Consider the following 16,557-nt stretch of genomic DNA (forward strand, 5'->3'; position numbering starts at 1 on the left):
CTTCCTTTTATTAATTTGTATAGTGCCTCATTATTGTGTTGGCCGCAACTTTTTATGGTGAATTTCAAGCCATAGCTTTCCTCAGAGTGTCCATGAACTTCCATACATCCTGGAATGTGCAATACAAGGGCACTGGCGCAACACGGATCACTCCTGGCTTGCGTTTATCACAAACGATTCCTTCCTCAACAAAAGCTTCCACGACATGTTCGAGTAAGCCGTCCTTGAGCAGGACACTCAGCTGAGCACCTCTCTCGTGGGCATTCCTAGGCGTAAGAACCCTGAATGAAGGTTCGCTACCGGCATCGTCTGCCAAGATGCCATCAAGAAGATGCTCCGCGTACGCAGTAAGCACCAAAGACTTCGTTCGCAATTCAGCCATGGAGGTCTTGCTGAATACCGAGAGGGCACCCGATAGTGAGGCGAGATCGATGGCTGAGGGGTTTGAAACTTGGAAACCACCAGCGCCAACAGTAGGGAGAAAGTTGTTATCCATGTTGAAGCGGACCGACTTGTCACCACCGTACCAGCCCGTTAATCTATGGCGAAACTTGGGCTTACCCTCGCTGGTGTCGACCTTTCCGTGTCTTTCGTGGACAAATGCGCCGGCCATTGACCCTGGCCCAGCATTCTGGTATTTGTATGTACACCAGGCCGCGAAGTCAACATTCCAGTCGTGAAGCCGTAACTCGACGTTTCCAGCAGCATGAGCCAAGTCCCAACCGACAATAATGCCCTTCGACTGCGCGTATTCGGTAATCCGCGGCATGTCGAAGAGTTGGCCACTGTAGTATTGTATACCAGGAAGTAAAATGAGGGCAGTCTCCTCTGCATGTTCATCAATGGTCTTGAGAATGAGATCAGTTGAGATGTAAAAGTTCTCATCGGGCTGGATCTGGACCATCGACTTGGACGGATCCAATCCATGCCACTGAATCTGCGATTCGATCACATACTGTCTTGGTCAGCTCGGTATACGAGTAGCATGTATTGACAGTCAACTCACGTGATCACTCGGAAATGGCCGCCATTCAAGGATAATTTTATGCTTCTTCTCTGTCGGTCGGTAGAAGCTGGCCATCAAAAAGTGCAGGTTTGCGGTCAAGGTATTCATCATAACAACCTCTTCGGGGAGGGCGCCGACAATGGCTGCACTTTTCTTCGCCACGTCCTCAGCCATGTCTTGCCAGCAAACAAGGGGTGAGTTTTCGAGGTCCTGAAAGTGGCCATTCACCCCAATCGATGCCCAGGTCTCTAATTGAGCGTGAATGTAGTCCTTGACTGCTTTGGGTGGAACTCCCAGTGAGTTACCACAAAAGTAAACTGATGGAGTCGCATCATCTTCGGACAACGAATTACTTCCATTGGTGCCATTTACCCCATTTGCATTGCCGTTGAGAAGTTGATTGTCTGTGGGGTGATCAGTATTGGATCCCTGATGATTGCTGTGCCACAAATCCTATGTCACTATTTCTTGGCAGGACCTACTAGGGAGCGTTCCGGTCAAAGACTTTTTTTTGAGAGAGCCTTTCGTCGGAAGGATAAAATCATTGCGTAAATAAGCGAGTTTGTCTTGCGCGTCGAGCTGCTGCGCAAACGAGATGGTGTTTGCATTGGCAGGAAACTTGGCCTGGCTCCCAGAGCGAATCTGCTCGGCAAATGCATTGAAATCCATCTTAGATCGTACGACAAACTATGTCAACTTTGCTGGATGATTGGAATACTCTCAGATATGGCACCATTCGAGGCAGAACCGGGGCGTCTTGTTCGTCTTTGTACCTGTCGCCTCCTCATATGACTCGAAATAGCGCATCGTCATTCCGAAAACTTCGCGAGCGGCCCCACCAGCATCCGGCATCCGCTTCCGTCTCAGCCCTAGCGCTTCCGCATATAAGCGACGGGTTTCGGCTTGGTCCACTTATACCATCGGATGACAAGCGTGTCAGTGCAAGATGCATACGGAATACAGAGTAGGTACGGATACAGGTTGGCAAGCAACACGGAGACAGGGGACTTGATACAGGCAGTTGGAGAGCTACTTCTTCATCTTACCACACCCTGACTCGCACTGAACTGTTTTCTGTTCCATGCACATATCAATCAACTCAATCGATCTTTTCTTACCCCCTTCTCCCCACGTATCGAATTCATCATAGTACGCCTCTTTCATTGTGTTGTTGACGTCTAACCCTCGTTAATATGTCTCCTCACGCACTTCCTATGTTCGCAGAACAGGCACAGACAGATGTTCTTGCCTTGATGAAGAAGTACGCCATCACACAGAACGGTTTCCTGCCGGCCGACGCACCGGTCAAAGTTCTTCCGGATCCTTACTACTCACCATGGGAAACAATTGCTCATCATCTCCCGGAGCTTCTCAAGGCAGGCAAGCTGCGACGAGACGTCGAAAGTCTTCCTCTTTTATCGACGAACAAGCTACGCAGTCAATCTGAGTGGAGAAGAGCCTATGTGATTTTGGTCTTTCTGGCGCATGCCTACATCTGGGGCGGAGAACAGGCAGAACAGGTTGGTACCCCGTCTGACTTTGCCAAGGGCTTTCTAACATCAGTTCAAGATCTTGCCTCCAGCAGTAGCTGTCCCTCTCTTACGCGTCTCCGAGCATCTTGAGGTTCCACCTGTCGCGACCTACGCAGGCTTGAACTTGTGGAACTTCTTATCGACTACGAACGATTTTACTGATCTGGACTCTCTTGAGTCTCTACACACTTTTACTGGCACGAAAGACGAGGCTTGGTTCTACTTAGTCTCGGTGGCCATGGAGGCCCAAGGCGCTCGAATTATAACCGACATGCTGAATGCTTTGGAGTCCATTAAGACAAGGCACTACGACACAATCACGCGGGCACTAGAAGCACTGTCTGACAATATTCGACAGATCGGGGCTTTATTGGAACGGATGTATGAGAACTGCGATCCGATGGTATTTTTCTACGAGATTCGTCCATTTCTGGCCGGAAGTAAAAACATGGCAGCAGCAGGCCTACCGAAAGGTGTCTTTTACGACGAAGGCAATGGCCAGGGTACTTGGCAACAACTTCGTGGGGGAAGCAACGGACAAAGCTCTCTTATCCAATTTCTCGACATTGTTCTGGGGGTTGAGCACACATCAGAGGGCAATAGTAACCCACATGCAAGCAAGACCAATACCAGCCAAACACGAATGCCCGCCTTTCACGAGGAAGTCCGCAATTACATGCCAGGGCCACACAAACGTTTCCTCGAACATGTTGCCCGCATGGGCAGCATCCGAGAGCTTGCAAAACTACCGGTTTCAACTGTCGAGCAGCAAGCCTTTTGCAATGCATACCAAGCAGCAATTCGAACGATGACGGAGTTTCGAAACAAGCATTTGCAGATTGTTACCCGCTACATCGTGCTTCCCTCGAAGAAGATGCACAGTGGCGTGAAAGTAGACTTGGCAAGCGCGTCTTCAGTGAAGGACGAGCAGCTCACGGGGACAGGCGGAACAGCATTGATGCCATTCCTGAAGCAAACAAGAGACGAGACTCTGCAGGCGGGGCACTTAGAGAGAGCAGAGCGGAGATGATCATTTAATGCGTCGATCCATGATATCCATAACAGTAGAGCCATCGAGAAGGAGCGAAATTACATAATTCAGTGCTAGACTAATGCAAGGGGATTGAAGAGTCAAACTTCCGCATGTAACCTCAATGCTCCATTCACATGAAGCCGGGTCCACAAATTGGGAAAGTCGATCTGTGTGACCGCTGTGGGTCCTTCTCGTGACGGGAGCGGAAGAGTGACTTCGGATCTCGGATCGCATCGCAGCTGAGCGAATAAGAAACACTAGCCTTCGCAGCGGCGACGAGTGCCCTGATGCTGATATGCATTTACTTCTGTTGCTTCCGAACATGTCGGTTGAAATCTACTATTCCTTAAACGCGCTTCTGCGATTGAAATATTCAAGTCCGGCTTGCATTTTGCCTTCATCTGATAATGGTAAGATGAGGGTAGAACATGCCCAGCCTTGACCACAACTTTCATTTGACCATCATACCAAGCTGCCGCGTGCCGCAGTCTGATATCCGTCATGCCTTGGACTTCCCTAAACTCGACACTATTCCCGGGAACGTAGTGAACAATCGTAGGGGGAAAGTAGAGAGAATGGCCAGTTGAAGGATATTTCACCAGCAATTACTAATTATGACTGTACGAAGGAAGAATACTGCATATTCCGAAAACTGAGGATTTCGACTAATTCGGAGCCAAGCAGTGAAATGAAAACACTCTGCAGGCAGGCATGTACGTCATCGTGTTACAACTCACGCCTGATCCACTGCAGAGTGGTGATTAGGGTAGTTTCCAACTTTCTGTGCACGATATCCTCCTAAGATCGGAAGTGTGATGACGAGGCACCAGGTCAAGTGCACTAAGGCTGGACGTTGGAAGTGGCTCTGGGGTGGCTAGGAGCGGCTCCAACAGATCGTGATTACACCGTGCATCCGTCAACGTGTATATCAGCGGAAGTACTGTATCATGTGCCCTGGCACTGACAGAAGTTTACCCAACCACGGCTAGCGCCGAGCAAGTTCCGCCCTCGGAAAACTTCCACATCGGCACTGGCTGGTTTACTCCCTCCGTGTCCCGATCTTCGCTCTTCCGCATGTCTGTCTGCACAGCAGCGAAGTAATTACGGCTGTAACACTATGGAAGATGTTTCGGGGCAAGAATCATCGCCACACGCCTATGTCCGCACAAGAGTCGCCAACGCTTGCGACAGCTGCAAGGCCCGTAAAGGTACAATTCCCATTTCGTCTCCGAATGTCTCTCACGAGCCAGTTTGCTTTTGGATTTGATCAATGTTGTGTCTACTAGTTAGCTGAATGTGCTAGCTCCCGGCCCACAAACAATCTGAGCGCGCACTCGCATGCTGTGGTTCGTGGATCATTATCTGAATTCTATTTTGACCATTCCGTGTAATAGTCAAATGCGATGGCAAGTTGCCATGCAGCTACTGCTTGAGACGGCAACGTCCTCTCACGTGTCGATACTCTCCGCAACAGAGGCGAAGAGCTCCGGCGCCCCTTCTGAGAACGCCGTCTCCGTCTGTGCACAATGGCCCAGATATTCAGTCCGAGACCCGGCAATCAGTCACGTCACACGAGGCCCTCGCCGAAGAAGAGACAGAAGTCCCCCGAGAAGCACGTCTTTTGTGCGACGCTCAGGGGAAAATAAGTACGTCTATCCCAAAGAATATACATACCTAATTCCCCAACTGATATGTTGTATGTCATCAAGTCTTCATTGGAGATTGTGCGCCGTTGTCATTCTTCCAAACTGTCCGCCAATTGGTGAACACACGCGTCGATCCGCAAGTCTTTGCGCACCAGACCGAAAATCCACCTTTTCGACCGCCGGTTCATCATTCCGGAAACGACGAGCCCACTCTCCAACTTACGACAATATCGGGTGCCGTTGTAAGGTACCATGAAGTGGTGAGACCTCCTCCTTGTTTTGCTACGGAGTGCTCAACTTTGATAACCAATTGTACGTGATCTCACAGACTAGTGGCCTTGTTGATCTGTTTGGACATGCGCAACTCGGCAACGAAATCAAGTCTTGGGCTCGTCAGAACCATAGACTACAAGACGCAGTATCCGCCACTTTTTTCCTTGTTCTTGCCATGGGCTACCAGTCTTCCGAGGAAGACCTTGCATCTTCCTACTTTGAATATGCGCGCAATATCGCCCTTGCAAATCTCAGTGGAAACATCAATGTCCCAACCATTCAGACGTTCATTCTAGTCACTGTCTATATGCTCGGTTCATGCCAAATGAATGGGGCATTCCTATTCTTCGGTATGTCCCCGGGAGAACTATCAGTCATAACAGTACTTAGGGTGGTTCATACTAACCACAGGGCAAACTTGCAGGCATCGCAGTAAGAGCAGCCTACTCGATTGGGATCCACCGCACCGAGATCAACTCTCGATTTGGTGCAGACGTTCATAGACAGCGGTACAAACCCCCTTCGTTACTCTGTCACCAACACAAACTGCTAACACCCATACTTGGTAGGGATCGCCTGTGGAAGAGCCTGCGTGTCTTGGATCTCTTCTTAAGTACATCGATGGGCCGGCCACCTGCGACATCTGACGTGGATTGCACTGTACCCTACAGGGAGCTGGACGATGAGGGACAAGAAATCTTCGATCTACTCAATGCCTCAGCGCAAATATTCTTGATCACTGAAGGCATCGTCGTAGAGGTGTACTCGAGAAGGAAGGTTTCGTATCAATTGACCGAGGGTATCTCACGACAGCTACGAGACTGGTCAATTCGGTGGTTACAGAGGCTAAAGGACACTGTTTCCGACATACGATCTGACCAAGAGGCAAGCAAGGTGACAGGAGCATGTCAGGTCCTTTGTTCCTACTACTACGGTCAGTTTACCTGGCGACTTTCCGTCCAGCACGTCGACTCAAAGAGATTATACTGACGTTATACAGCGGTAATCTTGGTCTCACGACCTTTCCTAATGTATGAATTGCACAAGCGACTAGCCGACGGGGTTACCGAGACACCAACAGCAACTTCAGGTCTGACCTCTGGCAAGTCGAAACTTGCTGATGCGTGTATCGATGCCGCAAGCTTCATGGTCGACATTTTAGTCGGCCTAGTCGAGAAAGGGGTTTTAATAGGGCACATGCCTTTAGTTGTGTGAGTGATCATACCGATGCAGTATTATTGAACCTGACTTATTCATTTCTGTAGCTCTTGGTTATTTGCTTCATCTCTCATCTTGGGCGTGGGTCTCCTCGGATCCTTTGGCCGCATTTTGGAAAAGTACACGCGAAATTCCATATTGGTACTAGAACATTTTGCGAAAACCGATGCCCACGCCTCACAATACTCACTCATTGCAAAGTCATTACTCAACGCTGCTCTTGAGTATTTGGAAAAGAAGGAACTCAGAGAGCGTATGCAGCGTACTGAAAGCTCCTCACAGCTTTTCGGGCTTGTTCCGCGAGAAAGCACTGAAAGCATCCACAACATCCAAGCTTCAGCTACTGAGGCTAGTCCGAATACAAGCACGGATCGAAGCCTCGTGTCGAGGACAAATAACTCCGCCTCTGGTTTTCTTGGACTTGGTTCGCCATCTTTTGTGGACGTGGACGCGTCCTTTTTAGGCCTTTCATCCTCCTTACCCAGAACGCCGGATTTATCTATGCTTGATGGAAGAAACGAGATGGATCATGGGTTTGGGGATCTAAACTTGTTCCAACTCCTCGATGGCGACGGACACATTGATCTTGGACCTTATATCTAATGAGAATTCTCATTGGAAAGTTCTTCGAAGATTTACTTGAGATGTCGTACGGCGTTAGAAATTTTGGTTCAAAGGCTGGGGCCAGAAGAAGATTCAAAGCTTATTCTTCAAAGGTTATTATTTCCTATCGTTTTGTAGCGCTCTGATTCAAAGTGACTCTTGCCAGTCTCACTGCCGTTTCAAGAAGAAGGCAAGACAGTTATAAATCTAGTTGGACCGAATGAAGACTTGCACATACGAACTATGACCACGAAAAACTTACTCCTACTGGCTCGGCATCTTCCAGCGGCTGGTTTTGCCTTGCTCCACACCTCTACTAGGTATGGGATGGATACGGATACTCCACTTGCTATCAACGGCCAACAGGAGTCACATACAGGTGAATGTAGAGTAACCGTACGCTACCTTAGGCTAGCTTGCACACCCTGACTTAACGCACCACGATCTTAGAGCACGATATGTTTCGTAGGCTACATCCAAGTTCTAGCTGAGATGTATGATATCGGGATACCTTCACTTCTCTTTGCACCAGATGTGTCTGAAAATGAATTCCCTGTGTCGCCAGGAGGAGCGACATCTAGCAGTACGCTTTGATACATACTTAGAATTATTAGCGCACACCGTGGAACAATGCCATTGAAATCGCTAGCTTTTGCTTGCTGTGCGAGACACTGCGCAAAATTTTTCGCAGAGGCCTGGTTGGATTGCACGCTGGGTGGCTTGATTCACTTGATGGGTTACGAAAAGAGTCTCTTCAGGAATATTTCGCCTAAAGGGGACGTGCTGCTTCTAGATGGGTCCCTTGACCAGTGTTTGGCCTAGACACAATTTGGTAGCATTACTTGGTGGCAGCCTAGCTAGAGGTCTTCGACGCTTTACGAATACGTTTTAATCACAGCTGCAGGGGCGCTGCAGCCGAGCAAGCCGCTCGGTTCCTAGGCATTGGCCTCGATTTAAACTTCGTCACCCTTTCCGACTGGCGTCTCACAACGAGAGTCTGCGCAACTTCCCACTCATATTGACGCCACCGACAGTTGTGCTGCAGTGTGATAGACGAGGGCATCGGCTTCTGAAAGACGTACCAAAAAAGCGCTCACAACGGGACATCCCGCATGTCTTTCAATTCCTGGTCGGCCCGCAATCGCCCCCCTGTACATACCCGTTCCCGCTATCGGCAGAAAAGATTGAACGAGACTCCTGGTGCACATTTCGCGTATGTCGTCAGCTCACTCATCTCGCGAGATGTCGGCCCCTCCTCCGAACAGATCTTCTACAAAGCAGCCTCGGCCTCTAGCATGCATGCTATGCCAACGTCGAAAGGTCAAATGTGACCGGAAATACCCGTGCGCAAATTGTGTCAAGGTCTGTCTTGGGAAACGTCAGCAACATATTGTAATGCTATGGATCTCTGGATCCGAAGCGGAGGAGCCAGAGCTTCCGCATATCTATCGAACAACACATCTCTTTTCTTCTTATTGCTTCCTTGCTTGCTCTTGAACTCTTGCTGACCTCTACATTCTCCAACCTAGTCTAATACGACATGTAGTCCTAGCATTCCGGCACCAGTGCGAAAGCGTAGACGTCCTAATGCGGAGCTGCAAGCTAGACTTGCTCGTTGCGAGGAGCTTTTAGCCCGATATGCAGCTGCAAGCGATGAGTCCCTGGAAGATAACGGTACAGTCGCTCAGCCACAGTCTTCCAGCATTCCCCAGTATGAGAACCACGAAGTCAACTGGAAACCCGCTGGCAAGCTTGTGACGGAAGGTGGTACTGTGCGTTTCATGGACAACTTTCTATGGGCCACCGTCTATGAAGAGGTACGACCTTTGGAATATCCGTCTCCAGGCTGCGCTTCTTGCTAAGAAAACAACACCTTTAGCTACGTGGGATGAGAAACCTTGTGGAACGCGAAGAGGACATCGCTGAGGCGGAACCGTCCGACTGGGACCCCGGAGCTTCAATGCCCGATTACAGCGAATATCTTCTTGTCGGAGGTAACTTGCCGTCTGAGAATCCTCATGATCTTTACCCGAACGCCGGTCAAATTTTCGGCTTATGGCAGATCTTTCTCGAGAGAGTGAATTCTCTTACGAAAATCATACACCCTCCTACCTTGCAGCAGTCCGTGGCAGAAGCTGCCGCTGGCCCAGGGTCCTTGCCACACAACATTGACGCCCTTCTCTTCGCCGTGTACAGCATGTCTATCGTCTCCATGACTGATGACGAGTGCCTCGCAATGCTAGGCTCCACATGCAAAGCTGCGTTTTGGCGGTTTTCATCCGGAGTACGAGCGAGTCTGCTACAGGCGCAATTTCTCAAATCTCACGATCTGACAACACTCCAGGCATTAGTTTTGCACATTGTAAGGCCACTTAGTCTTGATTGTTGCTGTTTATTTCGCTAATTGTGTCAAGATGTCGATACAGGGCAGGTGCAACATCCATGGAGCTTGGATTTTGAATGGTATCTGTGTACGAATCGCCCAGAAAATGGGCCTCCACAGAGATGGGGAACTTCTCGGCCTTTCGTCTTTTGAAACCGAGATGAGGCGGCGGATTTGGTGGCAGATTTTCATGTTGGACTCCAAATTCTCCATGATATCAGGACTGAGCCAATCACTACTTCCTCGACCTAGCGACTGTAAACTTCCTAAAAACCTAAATGACGCGGACTTACATGCGGGTGCAACGGAGCGATATCAGGATCGCGAAGGCCCGACAGACATGGTAATTCCACTCTTGGTGTATCAAGTTGGCTTTTGCATCCAGCAGCAGCAAGACATCGAATCGTTAATGCTCTACAACGAATTAAGTACCTTGAGCTCAGGAAGAAGAAGCAAAGTACAGTCGGCACAAATCAGCGCCTTTATCAAGAATCTCGAGAGTCGGCTCAATACTGTGATCGATAAGAACTCCGATCCTACGGCTGGCCCTGTCCACGAGTTCGCCGGTCTTTTGAAGTCTCTGATACTTCAAAAAGTTCAGGAAACGAGTCGCCCTCCCCAAGAACAACCAGAATGGGGCTCGGAGATCATGACACCCAAAGACAACCTATTTAAATGGTCTGTCATGACCACCGAGCAGAACATCAATGCCTATAGGTCGAATAGACACCCTGAGTTCCACTGGTTTCTCAAGTTGCTATTTCAATATGACGTAGTAATTTTCATGATCGGCCAGCTTAGCCAGAGAATGACCGGGGCTATAGTCGAGCGGGCCTGGCAGCTACTGCCGTCTATTTACGAGTTTCATCCCGAGTTTTTTGACCCTTCTCAGGAGTACAACATCGCTCTAGCCAAGTTTACGATGAAGGCCTGGAAGAAGCGTGATGACTATCTTTCATCTCGACAAGGACTACGGCCAGAAGAGCCAGACTATATGAAGCGCATTAGACAGATTTTAGGGCTCTCCTTGAATAGGTCTGCTACTGAGACCGGGCTGCCGGTCCATGAAGATGCACTGAGCGCCGAGAGCCAGATTGGACAAGCCTCTATGGAGCAGATGTTCTCGACGTATCTCGGTGCAGCTGCAGCATGGGATTCTTTAGCGCATCCCGACGAAGAGTGCATTCAGGAGCAGCTCTCCATGTTAGACAATTCGGACACGACAGTACCAAGAAACTGGTGATTTTGTGGCTACAAAGCGTGAGTATAGGATACGCAGGCTAATGTTTCCCACCGTAGCTACTTAGCTACCTAACTAAGGGGACTTACTGAGATTTCGAGTCTGGAAAGGCATAGCCCTCTTACGGATCTTTGCTGAGAGGGTAGCACCGGTGTTGCGTGCCAGTATACGCGTGTGCCACACTAGGTCATTGTATTAGGAAGTCACATGCGTACAAGAACTGCCGGTATGTACTTAGTTTCGAGGCTTGATTTACAGAATGGTATTGCATTATAAAGCCGGTGAAGGATTAAGACCCTCGGACGTTACCGCCTGGATTATATACAGAACGGAGCTCACTATATATACAGACCCTAACTTCCCTACCTTAGGTATATGATAATAACATTATTAATGGGGAAGTCCTATTGACTAGTTGCACCCCATGCTTTCCGTACTGACTCTGTCAAGTACCCCTCTTGATATACTAAATCGAATTAATACTAACTTATTAAGACTACATATACAACGGACACTATTAAGGAAAAGTCACCTCCCTGGCTTGGGGCTCTGAGCACAATTTTATAACTTCATAGGAAATGTGATCATGTGACTTTCTGAATAATTCGCCTTGTTCATAGGTCAACTAGTCAAGGTGGGAAATAGGGTTTACCTAGATACTTTACGTTAACTGAAACATTAGTCCTTCGTACGGGACAAGTCCTGCGGGTTGGACAGAAAGGCACTGTCACTATTTTGTACCCAACTTTGAAGCTGAGATTTACTTGAGGTTTTTCAGCCCTGCCATATCTTATCTATACTGAGTATATGAGTAGAAGCTATCGAGACAGTGATAGTATCCACTGATACTAGGTATTAATACCTTGTAAGAGTATCGAGAACCGCCCGAGCGATCAGCCAAGGTAGGACCATACTGAGATAATTTACTTATTAAGTAGAAGAAATAAGGAAAGTGATAAAAAGAATATAAATCCAAATATTTTTTGCATCACTATTAAGCCCTGATTAATTCACAGCCACACACATTCCCATATATCGACAAGTTAAGCCCTCACAAGAGAAACAAACATTCAGTAGTAATGTAATACCGAGCTTAGGGACCACATCCATTTGTCTCTGGACTCCTTCATCAAGTCACTAACCTGAGGAAGCCCAGAAACTCGGATAGAGACGAAGTGGTCCTCAGGGGAAACCAACCCAGGTAGCCGGTTCTGAAAATTGGATACCAGAGCTACCGGCACATAAACCGTCAAAACACCTCGGCTTGGGGTGTACTCGAATTTTAAACCTGAATTGGTGATGGAATTTCCGTCTTGGTCTTGAAACGAAACACTGACGGCATCGGAAGCGCTTGGTGCTGTGCACTTTTCAGTCCAGATGGCGAGTTGCTACGTGTCACCAATAAGAGCAGACGCGTTGAATTGGTTCCGAGGATGAGAGAGCTTGACAATGCGCAACGCGCTGTTACACTCCTAAGCCAGGTATCAGATATATACGCTGACATTGACGTACGATGGACTGGACCAACCTGATGAATCTTGACTTGGCGGAAGTAGCCCTTGGCCTCACTCGTAGTAGAGGTGGCAGCATGAGGATACCTGTATTGAGGTGGACAGGCCGGCGCACTGTCCCGACTGACGCCGTCATCCAAGTACATGGCGTAATGCTAAACCGTCACACCTATCAGTCTAAGTTCTTGACCCAAGTTGTAGAAGGTCACTTGCCGTTGGGTTTCGCCCTAGTACATTGGGATAGATGCGAATTGTAGGCGTGTTCACACCGCCTTCAATTACAAACTGGCGGTGGTGAAGTTGCGGGATGATGGTCCCTGTGATGGTCAGACTTAGTCATGTTTAATGGGTGCTTCAGTTACTTGCCGTCTCGGACATATACTGGTGTGATGAAGGGTATTTGCTCGGGTTGATACCCGGCGTTGGGTATCTAACACCCATGACTTATCGTGGTACCACCACATACGGATTGCCCTAAATCAGCACCATGCTTGATTTGCTATGGGCCCTTTCCTTGATTCTGCACGTCGATGCGGAGGTTCAATGGGTTCCACTGATCAGAACCGGGCAGATAAAATGGCCTGTGGTTTACGCCTGGATTCAGGACGAGGCAAACCAATATGCTGTGACCAAGAAGATATCGATTGTGGATGAAATTGTTATTTGCATTGAACAGCGTTGTGTCTTCCGGATCAGTAATAAGCTAATCGTTTTAGTGAACAACCTCATTCGGAGTGCGGAGCAAGATTATGTGGCGTATCATGGCGCGGGCAACGGGAAAACCTTTAATCAGGTTTGTAAACATAGTATTGTATGGTACCTGCATGAGCGGATATCGGAGGCGGACGTAGTAGCGGCAAATCGGCTCGACTGATATGTAGAGGTTGTACACATCTTGGCTGGGCCCCTGAAGAGCTTGCGGGTCATTCTGAAAAGCGTATGTGTACTGCCACGGTTCCTTGACAATGATTAACGTAAGTAAAGTATGGGAAGCTTCAGAGTATCCACAATTACCTGGAACTTCTTGCCGCCGAAATGCTGAATGTAATGATTTCGGTACCAGGGCAGCAAAAATGCTCCAGTGTACCAGCGAATCAGCAGCTCTGGGTCACACCACTGCGGGGGGCTGAGGTTCTTGTCTGGATCGGGGTTAAAGCCTCCCATGTCAACTCCTGCGATTGTCATGCCACTGTACCCCAGAGCAATGACCTGCGCAACTGATATTTACAGAAATCCCAAGAACTGCCGTTGTCACCAGTCCAAAGGCCAGCGAATCTGTGCCTGCCAGCAAGGCTACCACGGCCGATGATAAAGTTGCGCTTGTCCTCTCTTCCTTTGAGCTTATTTGGCTCTTTGTACGTTGCTCGTGCAAGTTGTACGAGTAAAGACCCCAAGGCTCAATAGCAGTTTTCGTCCATGGTTTGACGTTCGGATCCTGGTTGGGAGTGTCATCGGACACGAGAAGACGGGGTCTACGTATATAGACTTTAATGGAGGAGTCAGAAGATCCGACTCAATGACACGGACCGGACGTTGGGCAGAAAGAAGGAAGGGGCCGGGGCATTCGTGCTGGGTAAAGGTAGTTGCCTTTATCGTGGCGAGCATCCTTAGAATGGCCGCCACACTGCTCGGGGTGACCCAGCTCTAGGTCGCTTGGTGCGACTGGCAAGGCGGAAGCGGTTCGGGATGCACTCCAAAAGCACCTGCTTGATCTAGAGTGGACAGAGCGGCAACCTTTTACTCAATGTTCATTCGAATTAATTGCGACTCGTACCCAAGCGTAAACCAACTGAACTAGCTGTCTTTACCTCGCGTTACTTTGTACATATTATTTTAAGTCACTTAGTGTAGTCTCTTGCTATAGACAAGTAACTTGTGAAATATTTTTGAAACCCCAGCTGCTTAATAGCTGTCTTAAGTTTATAAGAACAAATGAACTATCCTCGTAGACACCAGGTCATAAATGTTCGATGAAATCTGGTCAGCATGCTTTGATGGTGTTGATATTCGGACAAACTTTCGACAAGTAATTTTCATCGGCCACATGCACATGAAGCCTCGTCCAACCTGGGGTCATATAGACTAAAGCAGACTTTACCTCACATGAGGCTAGATCGCGTCGAAACCGGTGACAAAGTTCGTAAAGTGCATATTATTCCCCTAGTATAGTGGTGTTAAATGAGTGACACGAAAATGATCCGCCATGCAAGCCCTGCTTCAGTGCTGTGGGCCAGAGTCGAGTGAAAACCTTGTCCTGAACCCATAACCTTAGACAATCACTAGTCTAAGAGAGTGAATGAGCCAGAAGACAACTGTTAACATCGAGTGATAGTTAGCCGATAATAACTGATTCGGTTGTACGCCAACAACTAATGTACGTTTTTGCCCAAGAGCCGACAGCTAAAGAATCTCATGCCTACATACAGTAGACTCGCTTATAGACCTCCCCACTTAGGACAACGGCTACTTCAGGCGAGGTAAAACTAAGGATGCCAAACGGTCAATCAAGGCGGAGCCGGCAGTCCCTAGTAGCTGGAATAGGAGATGTACGATTTTTTTTTTCAATATCAGAAAGGCTTTTTGAGACAAAGCAGAAGTTCTTCCGCATCTAAGACCACACGTCAAGCTCGCATACGGCATCACTGACAGTGCTTGGGCGTGTGTCTTAATCTCATCTATCTCAGAGTCAATCGCACTTTGCTAACCCCAACACAGACAGTCCATGTAGAAGCCAATCAAACCCAAAGTCCTACTCCATCATTCTACGATTCATCATGCTGCATTTCATTGATGGCTCCGGAATCTGTGGAATTAGAAATTATCGCTAGAGGTTTACTTCAATCAGCCTTCACCAATACGGTTTAGCCTACCAAACTCAGTACCACTTTACGTGCATCCTCTTCTATTGTTAATGCCTCTGATTCTCTCACTATATTAGACGCAATAGAGAGCCATAAGGCCCAGGGGTAAGCTATGGGTCGTATGAACCACTAGTCCAGTAGAGCTCGCTAATAGCGCCGATTTAAGTTAGCTTAGATGCATTACCGACGACGTTTTCCTAGAAGAGAGTTTAAACACTTTTCTAGAACGCACTACTTAGGAAAACCTTCACAGGACACAGTGCTCGGGAAAGCCGAGCGAAAGTCTCCGGACACGGGCTACTCGGTGGACAATCACTCGGTCAGACCGATCCCCCTCCTGAGCGCCGCTAGCGATTGCGATCCATTTAGAGACCAGTATTCATTAAAGCTCGAACCGCTTTCTGAGCAAAGAACTCCTAGAAATACGAACTTCGCAAAGTACCTGCCTACAGAGATGCCTTGCGACAATTCGACTCAGGGTCAGATCTTGCGTTTGGTACATGTACACTTTTCCGCGGAGCAGATCGTCCCAGAGAATGTTAGCCCCATCAAAGTTGTATAAGACGAAAGCTTGAATTAACTAGACCAGGCGACTTTTGCGGTGGCAATCTAACGTCTGCATTAGGCGAAGCTACGAAAGCGGAATTATGCTTCGAACCCTGGCCAGGGTTCATGTACATGTGTTGATAGGAGTGATGATGGCAGTTGGTAGTCGATATGAAGAGAACCGATGAACAGACGAATAGCAAGAGAAACACTATATAATAGAGAGGCAATCCGCAGGATTAAAATAACTCCAATAGTTGAACAAGCAGCTTCAACAGAGTCCCTCATTCTAAGTCATTTACTATCACGCTCTTTCATCACCATTCAGGTCCCTCGCTTAGCCTGAGCCTATAGCACTATCACACCCAAGTCAACAACAATACTGAAATGCGTTTCTCTACCGTTGCCGCCGCCCTCCAGGCCGTTGCCTTTGTTCAGGCTGCCGCTCTGCCGGCTATGCCCGCTGGCGAGCTCATCGAGCTCGTTAAGGACGATACCATCTCACTCCCTGGTGATGCCACCGTTGATCTAGTTGCCCGCAAGGAGGTCAACGAGGTTCACGCCATCGAGAGCATTGCCGAGCAGACCAACTCTGCCGACAAGAGTGTTGTCGTTCGCGAACTCGAGAAGCGCACGCTCAACATTAAGCTTGGCGCCGACACCGGCAATCGCTACCGCGCCACTATTAACGGCATCGCTATTATT

General features: G+C 48.5%; 5 protein-coding genes across 5 annotated transcripts; 4 read left to right on the forward strand and 1 right to left on the reverse strand.

Annotated features, from left to right (window-relative positions):
• Window positions 1-64: 64 nt before the first annotated feature.
• Window positions 65-1,675, reverse strand: BDZ83DRAFT_757295 (kynureninase 2; the record flags this gene model as incomplete). Its single annotated transcript, XM_060514874.1, has 3 exons — window positions 65-955; window positions 1,007-1,410; window positions 1,489-1,675. 3 exons carry the CDS (start codon window positions 1,673-1,675, stop codon window positions 65-67), a joined length of 1,482 nt encoding a protein of 493 aa, XP_060359130.1.
• A 269-nt stretch (window positions 1,676-1,944) lies between these two features.
• On the forward strand, window positions 1,945-3,644 carry BDZ83DRAFT_710779 (indoleamine 2,3-dioxygenase). Its single transcript, XM_060511592.1, has 2 exons — window positions 1,945-2,526; window positions 2,576-3,644. Exons 1-2 carry the CDS (start codon window positions 2,200-2,202, stop codon window positions 3,566-3,568), a joined length of 1,320 nt encoding a protein of 439 aa, XP_060359131.1. The 5' UTR covers window positions 1,945-2,199; the 3' UTR covers window positions 3,569-3,644.
• Window positions 3,645-4,587: 943 nt separating this feature from the next.
• BDZ83DRAFT_639562 (fungal-specific transcription factor domain-containing protein) lies at window positions 4,588-7,546 on the forward strand. The gene is made up of 8 exons (XM_060509433.1): window positions 4,588-4,779; window positions 4,966-5,217; window positions 5,281-5,477; window positions 5,546-5,840; window positions 5,915-5,999; window positions 6,060-6,424; window positions 6,491-6,701; window positions 6,756-7,546. The coding sequence occupies exons 1-8, from the start codon at window positions 4,689-4,691 to the stop codon at window positions 7,309-7,311; spliced, it is 2,052 nt and encodes a 683-aa protein (XP_060359132.1). The 5' UTR covers window positions 4,588-4,688; the 3' UTR covers window positions 7,312-7,546.
• An 850-nt stretch (window positions 7,547-8,396) lies between these two features.
• On the forward strand, window positions 8,397-11,141 carry BDZ83DRAFT_765366 (C6 zinc finger protein). Its single transcript, XM_060515252.1, has 4 exons — window positions 8,397-8,673; window positions 8,841-9,128; window positions 9,191-9,673; window positions 9,726-11,141. Exons 1-4 carry the CDS (start codon window positions 8,527-8,529, stop codon window positions 10,935-10,937), a joined length of 2,130 nt encoding a protein of 709 aa, XP_060359133.1. The 5' UTR covers window positions 8,397-8,526; the 3' UTR covers window positions 10,938-11,141.
• Window positions 11,142-16,239: 5,098 nt separating this feature from the next.
• BDZ83DRAFT_757299 (uncharacterized protein) lies at window positions 16,240-16,464 on the forward strand (the record flags this gene model as incomplete). Its single annotated transcript, XM_060514875.1, has 1 exon — window positions 16,240-16,464. A coding segment is annotated over one exon (225 nt), but the record flags the coding sequence as incomplete, so codon positions are not given.
• Window positions 16,465-16,557: the final 93 nt, after the last annotated feature.

This window comes from Colletotrichum acutatum, assembly GCF_030867785.1.
Source record: "Colletotrichum acutatum strain CBS 112980 chromosome Unknown BDZ83scaffold_158, whole genome shotgun sequence".
NCBI lineage: Eukaryota > Fungi > Ascomycota > Sordariomycetes > Glomerellales > Glomerellaceae > Colletotrichum > Colletotrichum acutatum.